Genomic DNA, 14,436 nt, shown 5'->3' with positions numbered 1-14,436 from the left:
ATTTAAAGTTTTCATTGCAAAAATGTTAAAAATCCTACCCTTTTTTTTTTTGCTGAAAAAATGTTATTAAATGAGAACTCAATAAAAAAAGTGATTCTTCTTTCAGACACAATCCTTTCTTGTTGCAATACCCAAAATCAGATTGTAACCTCTTTGATTTTTATTCAGAGATTAAATCTGAATATTTTATTCAAAGTAGTTTGTATATTGATGCTGAAACCACCGGCAGGTAAACTCTAGTAAAATCCTACAGCAAAGATTGTGCACGTGAATCGTTGTGAGCATGTAATAGTGTGTTTCAAGGCTGCAGCTAGTGGCTATTTCTATTATACCATGGCAACTGAAAAATTCAATGTTTTGATTGGCTTGAAGGTGTGAATTAACTTTCACTTATGTACAACTTGCAGGATATTCAATAATCAATAATCAATATTTTTTTCCTACAAAATCAGAAATCAGTGAAAATTACGTCTTTAAAATGCTTGTCCAAAATTGATGATCTAAACTACCTGATTGTCAAAGTTTTTGATGATTTGGTTGTCAATGGTCTGTTAACTAACTGTTTCAGCAATAGTACTAGTTAGAACTTGCACTAGTATCAGCACCAAAGGAGCAAAAGACACCCCACAGATAAATAACACTGGTTATATGTGATCCCCTTTACCTTATTCCAGTGTAGTAGCCAACATTTCTGGTAAACATAAAGGCGTCCTCAAGATATAGATATATAGATATCTACCATCTTCAGTTCATTCAAAGTGGGCCAAGGAGGCGAGACCTCTAACAGCGATACACAGGACCAGAGGAAGGTGTCCCGGCCGCTGGTTTATTTCCATCTTCACCTTGTCCCCATCTTTCTTCAGGGACACATTGGAGGAGGCAAACAGATGTTCAGTCTTTTCATAGACGTCTTCTGTGAGGAGTGCAGCCAGGCCTGCGCTGCTCAGAGGCATCTCTCCCTTCCCTGATACACACTGCACCTGAAACAGGTGTGACAGGAGGATAAAAGGAAGCAAATTAATTTTAATAATTTGAAAAACAAATACCTCGTTTAACATGTGTAGTGTTGCATTATTTTTTGTAAAAAAAATGGCTTTACTAACCAGTAGCTCTAGATCCGGCAACACAGAGAGACTGCAGCACAACCCCAAGACAGCAAGACAATCATTTGTCATCTCTGAAAGACAAAGACCCAGATACAGGATGGAAACAGAACTCGAGGAAATGAGGTTTTCAGGACATTCTGAATACTTCCTCCTGACCTTGAATTGAATTTTTCCCCCACAGAATGAAGACATCAAGCAATACTTCACTTCAGTAACTAGAATAACGGCCTCACAGTTGTATGGCTCCACACACCAGTCAAGTTGCAGTTTACATTTGTGTCTGTCCAGATTCATATAATATTAGTAGTTAAGACTTTGAAGAAATGTATTAAAAAGGGACTAGGTCAAGGTCCTTGTATGTGTTGAGCCAATTAAGTTGATTCTGACAGAACACAAAGAGCTACAAATTGTAAAACCTGGATGCTTCACACACATCTTCAACCCGGCAGCACAGAAGATCTTTACAATCACCACATTTTCACGGTTGGCGGCCAAAATGAGTGTCACCAATTCAGCATTCGTCCCTTCTGTTCTTGAGTTATGGCATTAAATAATGTCCAGAAAAGTGTTTTAGCTCATCCTTGATTCCAAGTGGAAATTTGAGCCAAATCTAAAGAAATACACTGAAGGTGTTTATTAGATATCGCCTTCATGAGAATGGAACAGAGGGAAGGGGTTATGCCTCCGGTCATGGCTTTCACCGGTGTGGAGGCGTAATGAAGACTGCACAGAACACAGTTTTCTCACCATCCATGGCGCTTGTAATGAGGTGAAGGGCTGTGAGCACTGATGTGGACTGGCCTGCCTGAGCCGACTCCGCCTGACCAGACTGCTCCAAAAGGTCCAGAATTGCTTGGATGTTCTGTTTCTGAGACCCTGTCGTCGCAACGTCACCGAGGGCAGGTGTCTTGCCCAGGCACATCTGGTCCAGCTGAGACAGGAAGAATTATAGTTTTAAAACAACAGAAGTTGGTATAACATGTCTCTGTGTTGACACGTCCTCTCTGCCCCACTTACCACACTCTGAAGTGAGCTGACGGCACTTCGGTCCTCCATAACCTTTGTGATGTTCTGGAGCAGAGAGGACTTTGTGGTGACAGGAAGGGCAGAAAGCAGCTGGAAATGATCACTCAGTCGCTCCAGCTCTGCCAACAGAAAAAAGGAGAGTTTATCATTCACCAGCAAAAACAAAATGTGTGCATGCCGCAGGTCAAAACACAATGTACTAACCACGAGGACTCTGGGTTTAAAGAGACTTCATTATATAGGTCAAAGCACATGTTAACTACAGTTATCACACCATTCTGATAAGACAGCACTGGGCCTACAATCTCTTCCGTGACTCGAAAACAACACACATTCCTGAGCAAGTCATCAGCTGCAACCCCTCTATATTCACATGTTTTATGGCTGCAGAGAGGAGAAAACAGTCATTTACCTTGTCTAAGGTGGCTATTTTCAGATTTGTCCATAGAAGATCCAGAGACATCCACCCGTCTTTTCCAAACAGGGCCGTCCACTTCAAAACCTCCGTTGGTGTCTGACATCAGACACAGCACTGTGGAAAACACGTTACATTTTGAATAGCATAGTTTCAACTGATCGTGATTGTCAAAGACTATAAAGTTCCTCTCATAGTGAATGATTTCTCACCATAATGCCCGTCGTGTTTGATCTCCAGCTCTATAAGTGCATAGGCAATGGTAGTGTGGATGGGAATCTCCATGGTAACGTTACTGTCTTTAGTCAGGCTCCCGTTCTCTTTCAAAGAAACCTGCAGTGAATACCACAGACACGTGAGACCAAACACACTAATTCCAATAAAACTGCATGTTTTCAAGGAAACATCCCCTCTATAAGAATGTATTACTGCTGAGTAACAGGTCTTGGTGAAGCGTGGTACATTTGTAAACCCATCTGATTATGGTTATAGTATCTGATTCAAAAGGATGTGGAAGTATCGGCTGAATCACCATGACATCTCGCTAACAACAACAGTCACTTCTGGGTAGACAACTGGACAATCTGTTGTCATTTTCAGCTATAATTGTCCCGCCCATCACACTTTGTGCTGGTTTATTGTGTTTATTCTTTAGTCTGTGGCCCAACAGGTAAATTAGTTCTGCAACCTAATGTTAGTGAAAGTGTTGTTATTATATTAAAGCATCAAACATGTATTTTAAATGAAAGAGATGTGTACACTTATATATAACATCCAGGAAAAATAAAATAAAATTGTGTTAATAAGCTATGTGACGCAGAGGATTTCTACCTGGAAGTTACTGTAAGCAAACATTGTGATTGGTTCAAACAAACATAATGTTTTTATATCTCCCATGTGGCTACAATATAATTTACAAACCTTCTCATCTATCTAGGACACAGACAGTGAATGGCCAGTTTTGAGTTCAGTCTCCCTGAATCAAAGAGCACAGACTGAACATTTGGCAACAATTGACAATGCTCAAAGAGGAACCAAATTACTGAAGTGGAAGAGAAATCAGTGGCACAAATTTCACTTCTTCTTAACTGGGAAAACGGCCGTGCTCTCCTGCTCTCGCCACCTTGTATAACTAACAGTTGAATACAGAACTGAAACCCATTTGGGGAAAAGTGGGAAATATCATAACATACTGAGGGAATGTATGCACAGCAAAAAGGGAAATTATTTACTACTAACCACTACTATCTCCTGTATACTCCTGATGATACAACACACCAAATAAAATCCTAATGAATGAGTTTTCCAGTGATGGTACATTACCTTTAGGGTCTTGGGTCCACAGGCGCTCAGGCCCCCTCCACACTGTGCTCCCTGCTGCACGTCCTCTATGACTGAACAGGGCTGCGTAGTCACAATGCGCTCCTTCACGATCCCAAACGACTGTTTGGCCTTCTCCTTTGTCTGCTGGACCAGACTGTGGGACATGTCCAAGAGCCTGAGACAAAAACACCAGTGTTATATTGCAAATATGAATTTATAAAACTTGTTTATTAGAATTTTACAGTTTAGACTCAACTTTGTCTTTTTAAAAAAACTCTTAACTATTCCTCTTAAACCAAAACATGCAATTGTCTGTTGAGTGTTAATATTCAACTGAGCATCCTGCTTTATGATTGGACAAAGATCATTCCTGCAGATCTTTAAACAGTCTGACAGTCAGGTGATACTTTCAGTGGCTGCCTTTCATTTAAACAGGGTGCATCAGACAGGACAGTGGGAACAGGTGGGAAACTAGCCTGTCTTTGGAGTCTCGTAGCAGCTTCTGCACGTCCACTTCCTCTTTCTTCAAACTGCCAAAGGATGACTGCAGTTTGGACGAGTCTTTACCCTCCAGGGTCACGCTGGTGTGGGTGAAATTTGCTTCCACGTTTCCCTTAATGTTTTCACCATACGTCCCATTGAATTTGATGAAATCTGTTTCTATGATACCTGTTGAGAGTGAAAGATTTAGGTTTTCTGTGATCTTTAAGGAATAAATAAAAGAAACCGAAGATATTTAACAAAGAAATGCACATAATAGTGTACAAGGTTTTGGTGTTTACCTGGCTTTATAGGTGTGTCTCCTGTTAGTATATCATTGAGGTGAAAATCAGTGGGAATATACTTGGGCTTCTGCCAGCACCAGAAACGCTTTCGCTTCACCACCACTGTCAGAAGACAAATACTGTCATTCAGGCTGGACACAGGGATCAGCAGACCTCCATGATCCACCTCCTCCACAAAGTTTCTGGTGGCTGTGGCAAACATCTCCCAGCTGGAAACAACCTGTGAGGGTGATGATGAAGCCAGGTTTGAAAAAGACTTTCACTAATCAGTCACGAGAAGAAGGTGCCACCCATGTGAGCCCCTCCTAAACACTGAGTAGTGGAGCTGCTGATTCAACAATCGTTCCTTCCTTTAAAAATGTCCTCACGACACTGCGATTCATTCTGACACTTTGACAGCATATCAAGCAAAACAAAAGACATATAATATTTAAGGAAACTGGCACTTGCACACATGTTTTCACGCTGAAAAGTAGCTAGCTTCATGCTAGTAGCATCAACAAACACATCTGTCTCCAGTTGTTGTCAAATCGGAAGCTTGTACGAAGAAAAACAAGGCATGCAAGTCAAACTATATGTATACACTGTGTTGGCGCTTACCCGAAGTCCTTGTTTCAGTTAAAAACCAGACGTGAAACTTTGTTTAAGACCAGACTTTCACAGCAGACAACGCTGACACATCGCCCGCTGCAGTGAAGCTCCCTCTGTTGTTGTGAGTGTGGACAAAAGACACTCAGAGCTCCGCCCCCTGCAGGAAGCTGTGATACTGAACACTCTGTCCTGACACTGATGACATCATTATAATAATAATAATAATAATAATAATAATAGTAATAATAATAATAATAATAATAGTAGTAATAATAATAATAATAATAATAATAATAATAATCACTACTGTTTTTAAAAACATTGTCTATTTGCTGGTTTGGGCCTAAAGTGTTCTTAACATCTACTCAAGAAGTACTGTACTGTCCTGTACTAACATTTTGTGGTACTTGTACTTTACTCGAGTATTTCCATTTAATGTTACTTTATACTTCTCCACTACATTCAGCAGAGGAAATATTGTACTTTTAAGGCTACTTCACTACATTTATTTGACAGATTTACTGTAGTTATTTATTTATCCTATAAACGATGATGTACTCTGACAGATTACACTACAGTACTAGAGCCTGACCGATATATCAGTTGGCAGATGTTATGCCCAATGTGCACTTTCACTGCACTGATGTCATTTTACACAACAAAGTTTTTTGTCCTGCCTCTGTTACGTATGTGACTTTGTCATAAGTGATATGTGATAACCACATTTGAGGGATCGTTGCCACAGACGTGTGTATATTAGCCGATATATGGGATGTTTTTGCTTCCTAATACTGGTATCAGCCACAAAAAATGAGTATCAGTCGGGCTCTAGAAACTGCCTGGGAATATATAAAAAAGTACAAATGAACCCCACGTTTACCAGCTGCAATATTTAAATTATGCATTCTGCATAATGACTGTGTATGCACCATTGATGGCAATTTGTTTCCACCTAGTGGCTGGTTCAGATTCACCAGAAGCAGACTCCTCATCAGCCTATTTTTACATATTGGACTGAGTGTGCATATTCTCTGATTTACAGATACTTTTGATTGTAATGACCCTGTGTCTTTTCCTACCTCTTCACTGGTAAGGCTCATCAATCATCAACATCCTATTTCTGTGTAACACTTTTGTACTGTGAGATGTAATAAACTTTGTGAGCTCAAGAGGCCACTAGTTGTATTTCAGCTTTTTTGTGTTTTGTTTTTTAAATCAGTGTAATGTGAATTATATCAGTTAATTTATTATGATTTATTGATGTCTTTTATATATGTCAGTTATATTTTTGACTTGTCTGATAACCTTTACTTATTTCAGGGCTCCGCAATCATTATATTATCCTTGGACTTTGACTATAGTAAAGCCAAACGTACAGTATGTACTAGTAATTAGAGGTACACAACAGCATCAACCACACCACAGTGAAGTAGCTAAATCACTAAGCTGAGTGCCAGCATTTAATTTAAAACTTTCAATGTGACTTGAGGCAGTAAATAGTTCACCCGGCACCTGTGTGTCACAATAAAACCTGGAAACACTGTAGAAAACATTGTGCATTTATGTCAAGGTTCCTTTGTAGAAAACATTATCGGAGACCAACCCTTAGATTACAGTGGTGGGAGGATCCCGAGGGCTGAGCAAAAACCATACAGGTCATTGAGTGATCTTTCACCCGTGCTCCACCTTTAAGTAAACTCAGAGCTGGATCTATAACGTTGGTGATGATAATAACTCACCTGAGAAAGTTACTTCAGGTAATGAATGTTTTAGTTGTGTAGCAAACAAGGCAGTGGCAAGTGCAGCTCCAAGGTGACAGTGCTCTCTTACATTCATGGCCTTCCAAGGTACCAAAGATGACATGACGTGACTTTCATGAGGTTTTCCTGTTGCAAATGATATAATGATACTGAGAAGAATGAAGCTGCTCTCAAGGTACAATTTTGACTTCCTCCTCTGGTGACATGTGAAGTGTAATACTGATGATTCAGTTGTTCTCTTCTTCTCCTGTTGGTACATTTAAGGGGAGACAATACAAGTGAGAACATCAGGGTTTTTTCATGCCCATGTTTGGATTTCTGTTCTGGGAGTGTATGATGATTTTTAAACATTTTCAGAAAAATGTAAAACAAAAAATAATTGTCTTAATGTAAGTAATCAGCTGAGTATCATGGTGATTAGTCATTTTTTAAAAATCATATTCACCTGTTGTGTCTTCCCTTTACCAGCATTTATGTTAGAGTTGGGGAAAAGGGGAAACTTATGATAATGGTCCAGTTCACAGCCATTAACTTTTTTGTTGTTGTTTTTTTTAACAAACAGTCACAAATGACTCCACACAAAGAACGCATCAGAGGATTTATTTGAGCTCATGGAGCGTAGTTCTGGACACTTCTGGTCCCAAAGCCCAGTTTCCATGTAGACAATGCTGCAATGGATAAAGTGAAAAATGGGTAGATTTGATATTTGCTACTGCTGCTCATAGTTACACAATCATTCACACAGTCATAGCAAAAAGAAGCATATAGTTACGGTTATGAGACACAAAGAAAAGTCCAGTAAGGATTTAACGATCTTTTAAACAGTTCTTGTTTTGGTCTTAAGAATTCCTTACAAAACATGATTTATTAAAAAAAAAAAAGATCTCAGACGCAGCAAAAACAAATGGAACAACATGAGTACTACAAGTAAGGCATCAGGCAGGTGCAGAATAAATATCTGATGTGTACACTTAATCAATGGCATATCAAGGCTAGTTTATCTCAGAGGTAGAGAATGTCCATGATAAGACGATAGCTAAAGTGACCAGTTTTTCAGCACGTTTGAAGCTAGTGTAGACGAGTTATGATCAGGACCTGTCATCCTTTATAACAAGTAGTTTTCCTTTTCTCAGTTTAAGTGATACAGTGAAACATATCAGGTGAAAACATGGGCAAAAATTGCCAAAATGTATCAACATTCTCAGAATATGTTTGCATAAACATGTTTACACAACTTATATAAGCACTTGCTATTAAGGCATTAACTTTGATGAACAGCAATAAAGAAGATCAGTACTGAACGTGGATATAAGACTGGGAAACAGACGTCACCAGAACCAGCCTGGATCACAGTAGAGGCTGTGCAGGTTTGAAAATGTGTGCGATCAGCAGCTCAGAGGTCACCACAGCGTAGGAAAATCTACGTGGCTGAAGTCAGGTTCCTTCCTCAGCTCCCAGTATGTGTCGTTGCTCACCCAGGTGTCATCCTTTGACTTCCTGTGGAGGCAGAAGAAGAAAAGTGACACTGTAGTGAATATGGGACACCTACGTTTAAAGTTACAATTAGGTGTGAGGCCTCCTGTAGGTTTAATCTTGTGGTTCAGGCAAAGATTAATTAATAAGAAACTTAAGGTTAGGGTAAAGTTTTGCTAGTTTATTCAAAAAGTGACAAGATGACCCACTGTGAACACACAAGAACGTGGATCAGGCATTCAACATACTTGCCAACATTGAGACCTCAAAAATAGGGAGGATTTTGAAACTGAGGCAGGGGTCTTCTTCTGGGTCCTCCGCCAGACAAAATTGACTTTCAGAGTTTATTTCCTGCATTATGGTGACTCTTAAAGTCACTGAAAGTACACTGCAACAGCCTTTGAAAGCTTGTGCACGCCACTATTTTATGTTTGTCAGATGGTGATGTCGATGGTGTTTGATACTGGTGCGACCCCCGCTAACGACACGGCAGATTTTCCTTTAAAACTTTCATAAGAAATGTGAATTATTCTTTAATGTCTGAAATGTATTTTTCTATTTCTTTCTCTTCTCTATTTTTCTGTCTGTCTTTCGCTCACTGAGGAGGATGAGGTGCAACAGTACAGCAGACTACACGCTGTACAGTGCCAGAAACAAGTGGTGATAACAAAAGCTGAAAAAGGTGTGAACATTTGTCATAAATCAGGAGAAACACAGGATAAAGCAATGAAAAACAGGGGTCTCCTGTGAACATTGTGAGGTTTGGCAAGTATGGACGTAAAAATACCTCCCCCTGGGTAAAATACCAAGGTTTAAGTAGTCCCAAGTGAATGAAGTGAAATATAGTTGAGTTTTTTGAAGCTGCATATAAAAACACACTCACTCTCCCATACATGACCTATGATATTTAGGCTACCTGAAGAATTTAGGTTGATGTGTTAAGTTGTTCTCCTCCAGGACTCTCCGCCTGTCTCTCTGCAGCTGTTCAATCCTCTGTTTCTGCTCCTCAGCAGCCTCCAGGTTCCCCTCCTCCAGCAGTCTGCCAGCGAGATACAGACACATTCATTATGCAGACACGGTAAAACATTCATCTCCAATGTTCAAATTTAATCTTCACTCATGTTTTTTTTGGCTTCGCTCATTACAGTTAGATAACCTAATTAAGGATAAATAGGAACACAAATAACTCAGAATATTGAAGGACTAGAAGCAGTTTCATTTTTCACCTTAATGACAAATTGGCAAGTGCTTCTTCGGTCTGTGGCGCTGTGTGACAGCGGAGTTCGGTTTACAGACTTTAAAACCCTAAACATGCTAGCTAAAATGAGTCTGATTCATCTGAACTCCTCTGCAGTTACTTACTATTCTTAGCGTGAGTATTGATGCGCCTATTTTTGTCCCATTTTGATTATAGAGTCAGGTGAGCATTTTTCAAGACAGCGAGTCAAGAGGTCACAGTTGATATTCATGATGTCAGAATATAAAATGTGCTCAGATATTCACTCACAAGGAGCTGGGTTTTACATCAGATGTCTACAACAATTCTGTGAAATCTAAAGGTTTCTCCAAAACTTTCAACCCGACATGACTTTGAAGAAATCAGGCCAAACAAAGGCATCATACCAGAGTACCAGAGCAGGCGCGGGCAAGCTTGTTATCATGCTAACCTCACTAGATATCTCTGCAACACAATACAGAAACCTCTTTAACATTACATTAACACTTTTATTTCTTCACTCTCTGTTGATAATTTTGGTTACATTTTGAATTTTACTTACATAGTGCACCTTTAAACCATTCCCTCGTCTGTGAACATTTCTGCTTGAGTCACATCAGATTTATTTTCATCTGCAATTGTGGCTGTTTAGCAGTGAAGACAACAACTCCCATGATCCCACACTACTTCACAACGTCATCATACTACACCCTTTTGTTTTCATTGTTTTGGCTGAGAGAGTATTGTTGATTGAGTATTGTTCTCGTACCTTTGGTCCACACGTAGTCTGGTATCCGTGGGTGGTAGCAGCAGTTTTAACGATGGGTACAGCTCATTCAGTTCAATCGCAAACTTGGTGAAACCATAGTACTGCTCATGGTCCACTGGCATCGCATCTACATAGCACACAAACATCAACTGCATCAGACACGGCAATGAGTAAAAAAAATCATTTTCACAAAAGAAACTCGACATACTTGCTCTCCAGATGCAGGTTGCCGAGGGCGGGTCTCCACAGTAAACGGCTTCATGCCACTTTCCAAAGAGTTTGTGGATGACCTTCCCTTTACTATCCGTGATAGCTCCCTCCACCTCATTCACACTTGAATTCCAGTACTTGGCCTGTAAGAGACATAAAAACATAATATTAAACAACAGAAAGGAGCTTTTCATCATCGTGAGATCATGATAGTGCCCTCTTGCAGTCAGCAGATGTTGCTGTGGCGTAATCCCTCCAGAGCCCCGGTGTGTGTTGCCGGGCTGCTGAGTTTAATGAGAGATGAGAATGCATAATGACTTCTGACATGTCTTGACTTGATATCCTGCACAGCTTCAGGAGGTCCTTCAAATGGGCACACGCTAAAGCAATTAACCTTCTCCTCTCAGTAAAGGCTTCCATACATCAAACACTGAACACATCAAGGGGTTCTCGCTGGCATGCAGGTGAACAGTACCATCTGTGTCAAGGGGTTATGGACTAATGAAGCGATTACAGTGTTTACTATGGCTGTGGGTGACTCATACAAATTGAAACACGACTTTTTTTCTGCTTGGAGGTTGTTTTTTGTATCAACTCTGCCCTGGGGTTCACAGAGAAATGTCTAGCAACACAAACATAAAGTGAGAGAAAGAGAGCACTAGTGTATGAAGAATATACTTAAATACTACGGCTTATGTATCACTATGTTATTTATTGTTTATACTTGACGAGAAGTGGTATGCAGGTGTTACGTCAATCCAAGCAAGGTTCCCTGGTATCTTAAGTAGTGGGTGTAACAACAGTGCAATTCTTAAAAATATGACTGTTATTGATCTACTTTGGCTACCATGTATTTTTTTTAACATGTTTCCAGAGCCAGTGCGTTTGCTGATAGTGAAATAAAAATTTTAATTTTATGATCTAACAAAAGATACTTCCAGTGCAAAGCTTCCCTTCACCCTGACAGTTGGTCCCTGCCTGATAATGCATTACAAACCCTACATTAAACTAGTGTTTAAGCATAATTGAGCTTCAAGTGTCACATTTACAAAACTAGAAGAGCTCTCAGAGAGTGCAGACCTTTACCAAGGCCAATAGTCCACTTTTCTGTGATATGCTAATCTGCAGTCACAATCACCATATATGTCTGGCTGTATTAACAAAAATATTAAAATCATCCCATCTATCCGGCAAATGTAATATATGACATAAAATATGCTCCTATATCAAGAGTGATGCTGCCATCTATGTTACCTATAAGGCAATATATGATTATTACATACATACATCCTCTGGGTATACTGTATGGAGATACAGGTTTATAACATACATGAAATACTCACAGTAAAGTTTGTATATGTACATGAAAAATGTCTATATGTTGAATTGTTCTCTAGTATTCTATGCCGTGGTCGTACATGTTAACATTATATACATGATTCATACATGTAGCGTTTTTTGGGAGAACTTTCCCAGCATGCTTTGAGATGATGTGTTTGAGGCCATAAACTGGAGTAAACTGTGTTTAAATGTGTTCGACATCACCACAAATGTTACCCGTTCTGCAGTAATGAGTGTTGATGTTCACCACAAATCTTTCTGATAAATTATAGTTACGGTTGTGGTAAAATACATATCTGCACCTTGAGTTAAGTCATTCACACAGTTAGTGACATCCTGCCTGTGTGAAACTGAGTGTTTTCATCAGTTAAAAAGGTGTGTCTTAATGATATTTATATTAGGCATATATGTCAATTTAAGAAAACTGTTCCAATATTACTTACATGTAAACATATTTCAGATATGGGAATTACAAATATGTACTTATATTACATTTGTGTGCGGGATGTCAACATGTGGTTGTGCCTTGCTGAAGCCTCATTATCTCAGCAAAGTTTGAACATTTTTCCTTAATCTCTCTGGAGAAGTTTATTGCAGACATTGCACATTTGGATGTGATTGAGATTATAATGAGTTGCATGACATGTGCTTATTTACAATTCCATAGCCACACCTTAGTTTGGGAAAACCGATATTACAATTCTCGTAATGTTACAATTGTGCCAGTTCACCCATGAAACCACTCTCCCCAAATGTTCCATAACAACTGCTTTCTGGATGAAGTTTGAGCAACTATGTTGCCCCACAGGGTTACTGGTATCTGTGAATGTGGATTGTAAAAGGGAGTCATTGTATTTCTACAACTGGCCTTGTTCTGCACTACTGAAATGGATTTTAAGATGTATGGCATTTATTTATTTATTAATGCCTTATCTCACAATGTTAATGCAAGTGAAAAAATAGTTTTTCTGTAATTCTGCTGACAGACATACAAATCAAACTGAAAACATAACCTCCCTGTAAGATAATAAAGAATCTATTTGTCATGAGAAATGTAAATGCAAGTCTTGTGTAGCTCAATTGCATAGCCCTCCCTTTTAGCAGAATGATCAGTGTCCTTAAAGACTGAACGCTACATAAGAAGAAGTTGTTGCTCGTGGTAACTAAGGTGTCTGCAGCAGCATACAGCTACTAAATATAACTCTTTTTTTACGTGTTAGCCTCACCTTAACAAAAGTGATCTTGCACTGACAAATATCACTGCTGGTGTTTCTGATGGAGATCTCTCCGTAGTGCTCAATCCAACGCTGCCCACTGAGAATGTTGTGGATGCAGGACGTCACCTTGTTCCATTCATAGTGGTCTCCAATTCTAGAAAAGGGGATAAAAAAACAACTGTCCTTTTAACTTCACATCTGTAGATGTTGTTTCTGAATTGTCACTTGTTTATACAGTCTGTGTGTGTGTACAGTCTGAAGGATGAATGAGGCAGTAGAGACTCACCCTGGCAGAGTGACGTGAGTGGTACCGACAGGAACAATCTCCATTGACTTTCCCCAGAACTTGTTCTTACACCTCACATCTACAAAAAAATCAATCAAGAAAAATCATTTCACACATTTATATTCATCTCAGACAACCAGCCACAATTTTAATCTTTAGATGCTGACAATGGATCGAGCAAATTTCCATATTTCACTACCTTGCCAGAAGATGAAGTTTTTAGACTCTGCATGGCAAGCTGAGATCGGTGGGTGATGGCTGACCTGACGATGTCAAAAGGAAACAAACAGCTGGGTTAGTGAATCAATACTCAGAATACTGTGACCGTTGAATTGTCGATAGCGCAGGCATCAGAATTCATACCTGCTCTGCAACAAATCGAAATCCTTTATCTGGCCGGTCACATTCGTATGTCTCTCCTAGGACGGGGTTGAAAGGCTTTCCCCCGGTCCTGCAGTGGCTGGATGCATAGCCTGATACAACGAATGTAGCTATGTATACCTGCACAAAGAAAAATCAATACAGTTAGTAGTGTTTTTTGTTACGTGTCCCATAAGAGTATCAGAGTGAGTGCCATCTGTTTTTATGCCCCTAAACTGTGGAGCTCTGGATATTAAAATAGAAAGCTAAAGACCTGTATTTTTAATACGGCTTTAAATTTGAAGTAATACCATCATTGTCATTGGTTTAAACCTTATATTTTATCACTGGTGTATTTTTTTGTGTGCCTTATTGTTGAAGGCATTGAGTTGAATTTTTATGATAATATAATGGGAATAATGGACACATAAAATTAAAAAACAAATCCTTGAGACAATCACAACATTGACCTTTCTGGGCTATATCAATTTAAAGTACCACATATCATTGGTTCATAATGTGTGTCATATCCAGCCTGATCCTCAGCAGTTCTAATTT

The 14,436-nt window shown here is 39.3% G+C and overlaps 2 protein-coding genes across 2 annotated transcripts in view; both read right to left on the bottom strand.

The window, feature by feature from the left end:
* Nucleotides 1–56: 56 nt before the first annotated feature.
* Nucleotides 57–5,375, bottom strand: gsdmeb (gasdermin Eb). The gene is made up of 10 exons (XM_073486139.1): nucleotides 5,256–5,375; nucleotides 4,653–4,875; nucleotides 4,347–4,539; nucleotides 3,871–4,045; nucleotides 2,760–2,880; nucleotides 2,545–2,664; nucleotides 2,124–2,251; nucleotides 1,854–2,037; nucleotides 1,104–1,177; nucleotides 57–980 (listed from the first exon to the last, which is right to left on the bottom strand). Exons 2-10 carry the CDS (start codon nucleotides 4,855–4,857, stop codon nucleotides 750–752), a joined length of 1,431 nt encoding a protein of 476 aa, XP_073342240.1. The 5' UTR covers nucleotides 4,858–4,875; nucleotides 5,256–5,375; the 3' UTR covers nucleotides 57–749.
* Nucleotides 5,376–7,590: 2,215 nt separating this feature from the next.
* The window catches only part of osbpl3b (oxysterol binding protein-like 3b), a 38,810-nt gene continuing 31,964 nt past the window's right edge, over nucleotides 7,591–14,436 (bottom strand). The window contains exons 15-22 of the mRNA XM_073484566.1: nucleotides 13,882–14,019; nucleotides 13,718–13,781; nucleotides 13,519–13,597; nucleotides 13,242–13,386; nucleotides 10,673–10,817; nucleotides 10,465–10,591; nucleotides 9,396–9,518; nucleotides 7,591–8,503 (exon numbers count right to left, since the gene is read on the bottom strand). Coding sequence (XP_073340667.1) covers nucleotides 8,407–8,503; nucleotides 9,396–9,518; nucleotides 10,465–10,591; nucleotides 10,673–10,817; nucleotides 13,242–13,386; nucleotides 13,519–13,597; nucleotides 13,718–13,781; nucleotides 13,882–14,019 — 918 coding nt within the window. The 3' untranslated portion in view covers nucleotides 7,591–8,406. The remainder of the gene's footprint in view (nucleotides 8,504–9,395; nucleotides 9,519–10,464; nucleotides 10,592–10,672; nucleotides 10,818–13,241; nucleotides 13,387–13,518; nucleotides 13,598–13,717; nucleotides 13,782–13,881; nucleotides 14,020–14,436) is intronic.

The sequence above is a fragment of the Pagrus major genome, chromosome 17, assembly GCF_040436345.1.
Source record: "Pagrus major chromosome 17, Pma_NU_1.0".
NCBI classification, from domain to species: Eukaryota; Metazoa; Chordata; class Actinopteri; order Spariformes; family Sparidae; genus Pagrus; species Pagrus major.
The sequence above is the reverse complement of the archived record's forward strand: the minus strand, read 5'-3'. Positions and strand labels throughout refer to the sequence as shown.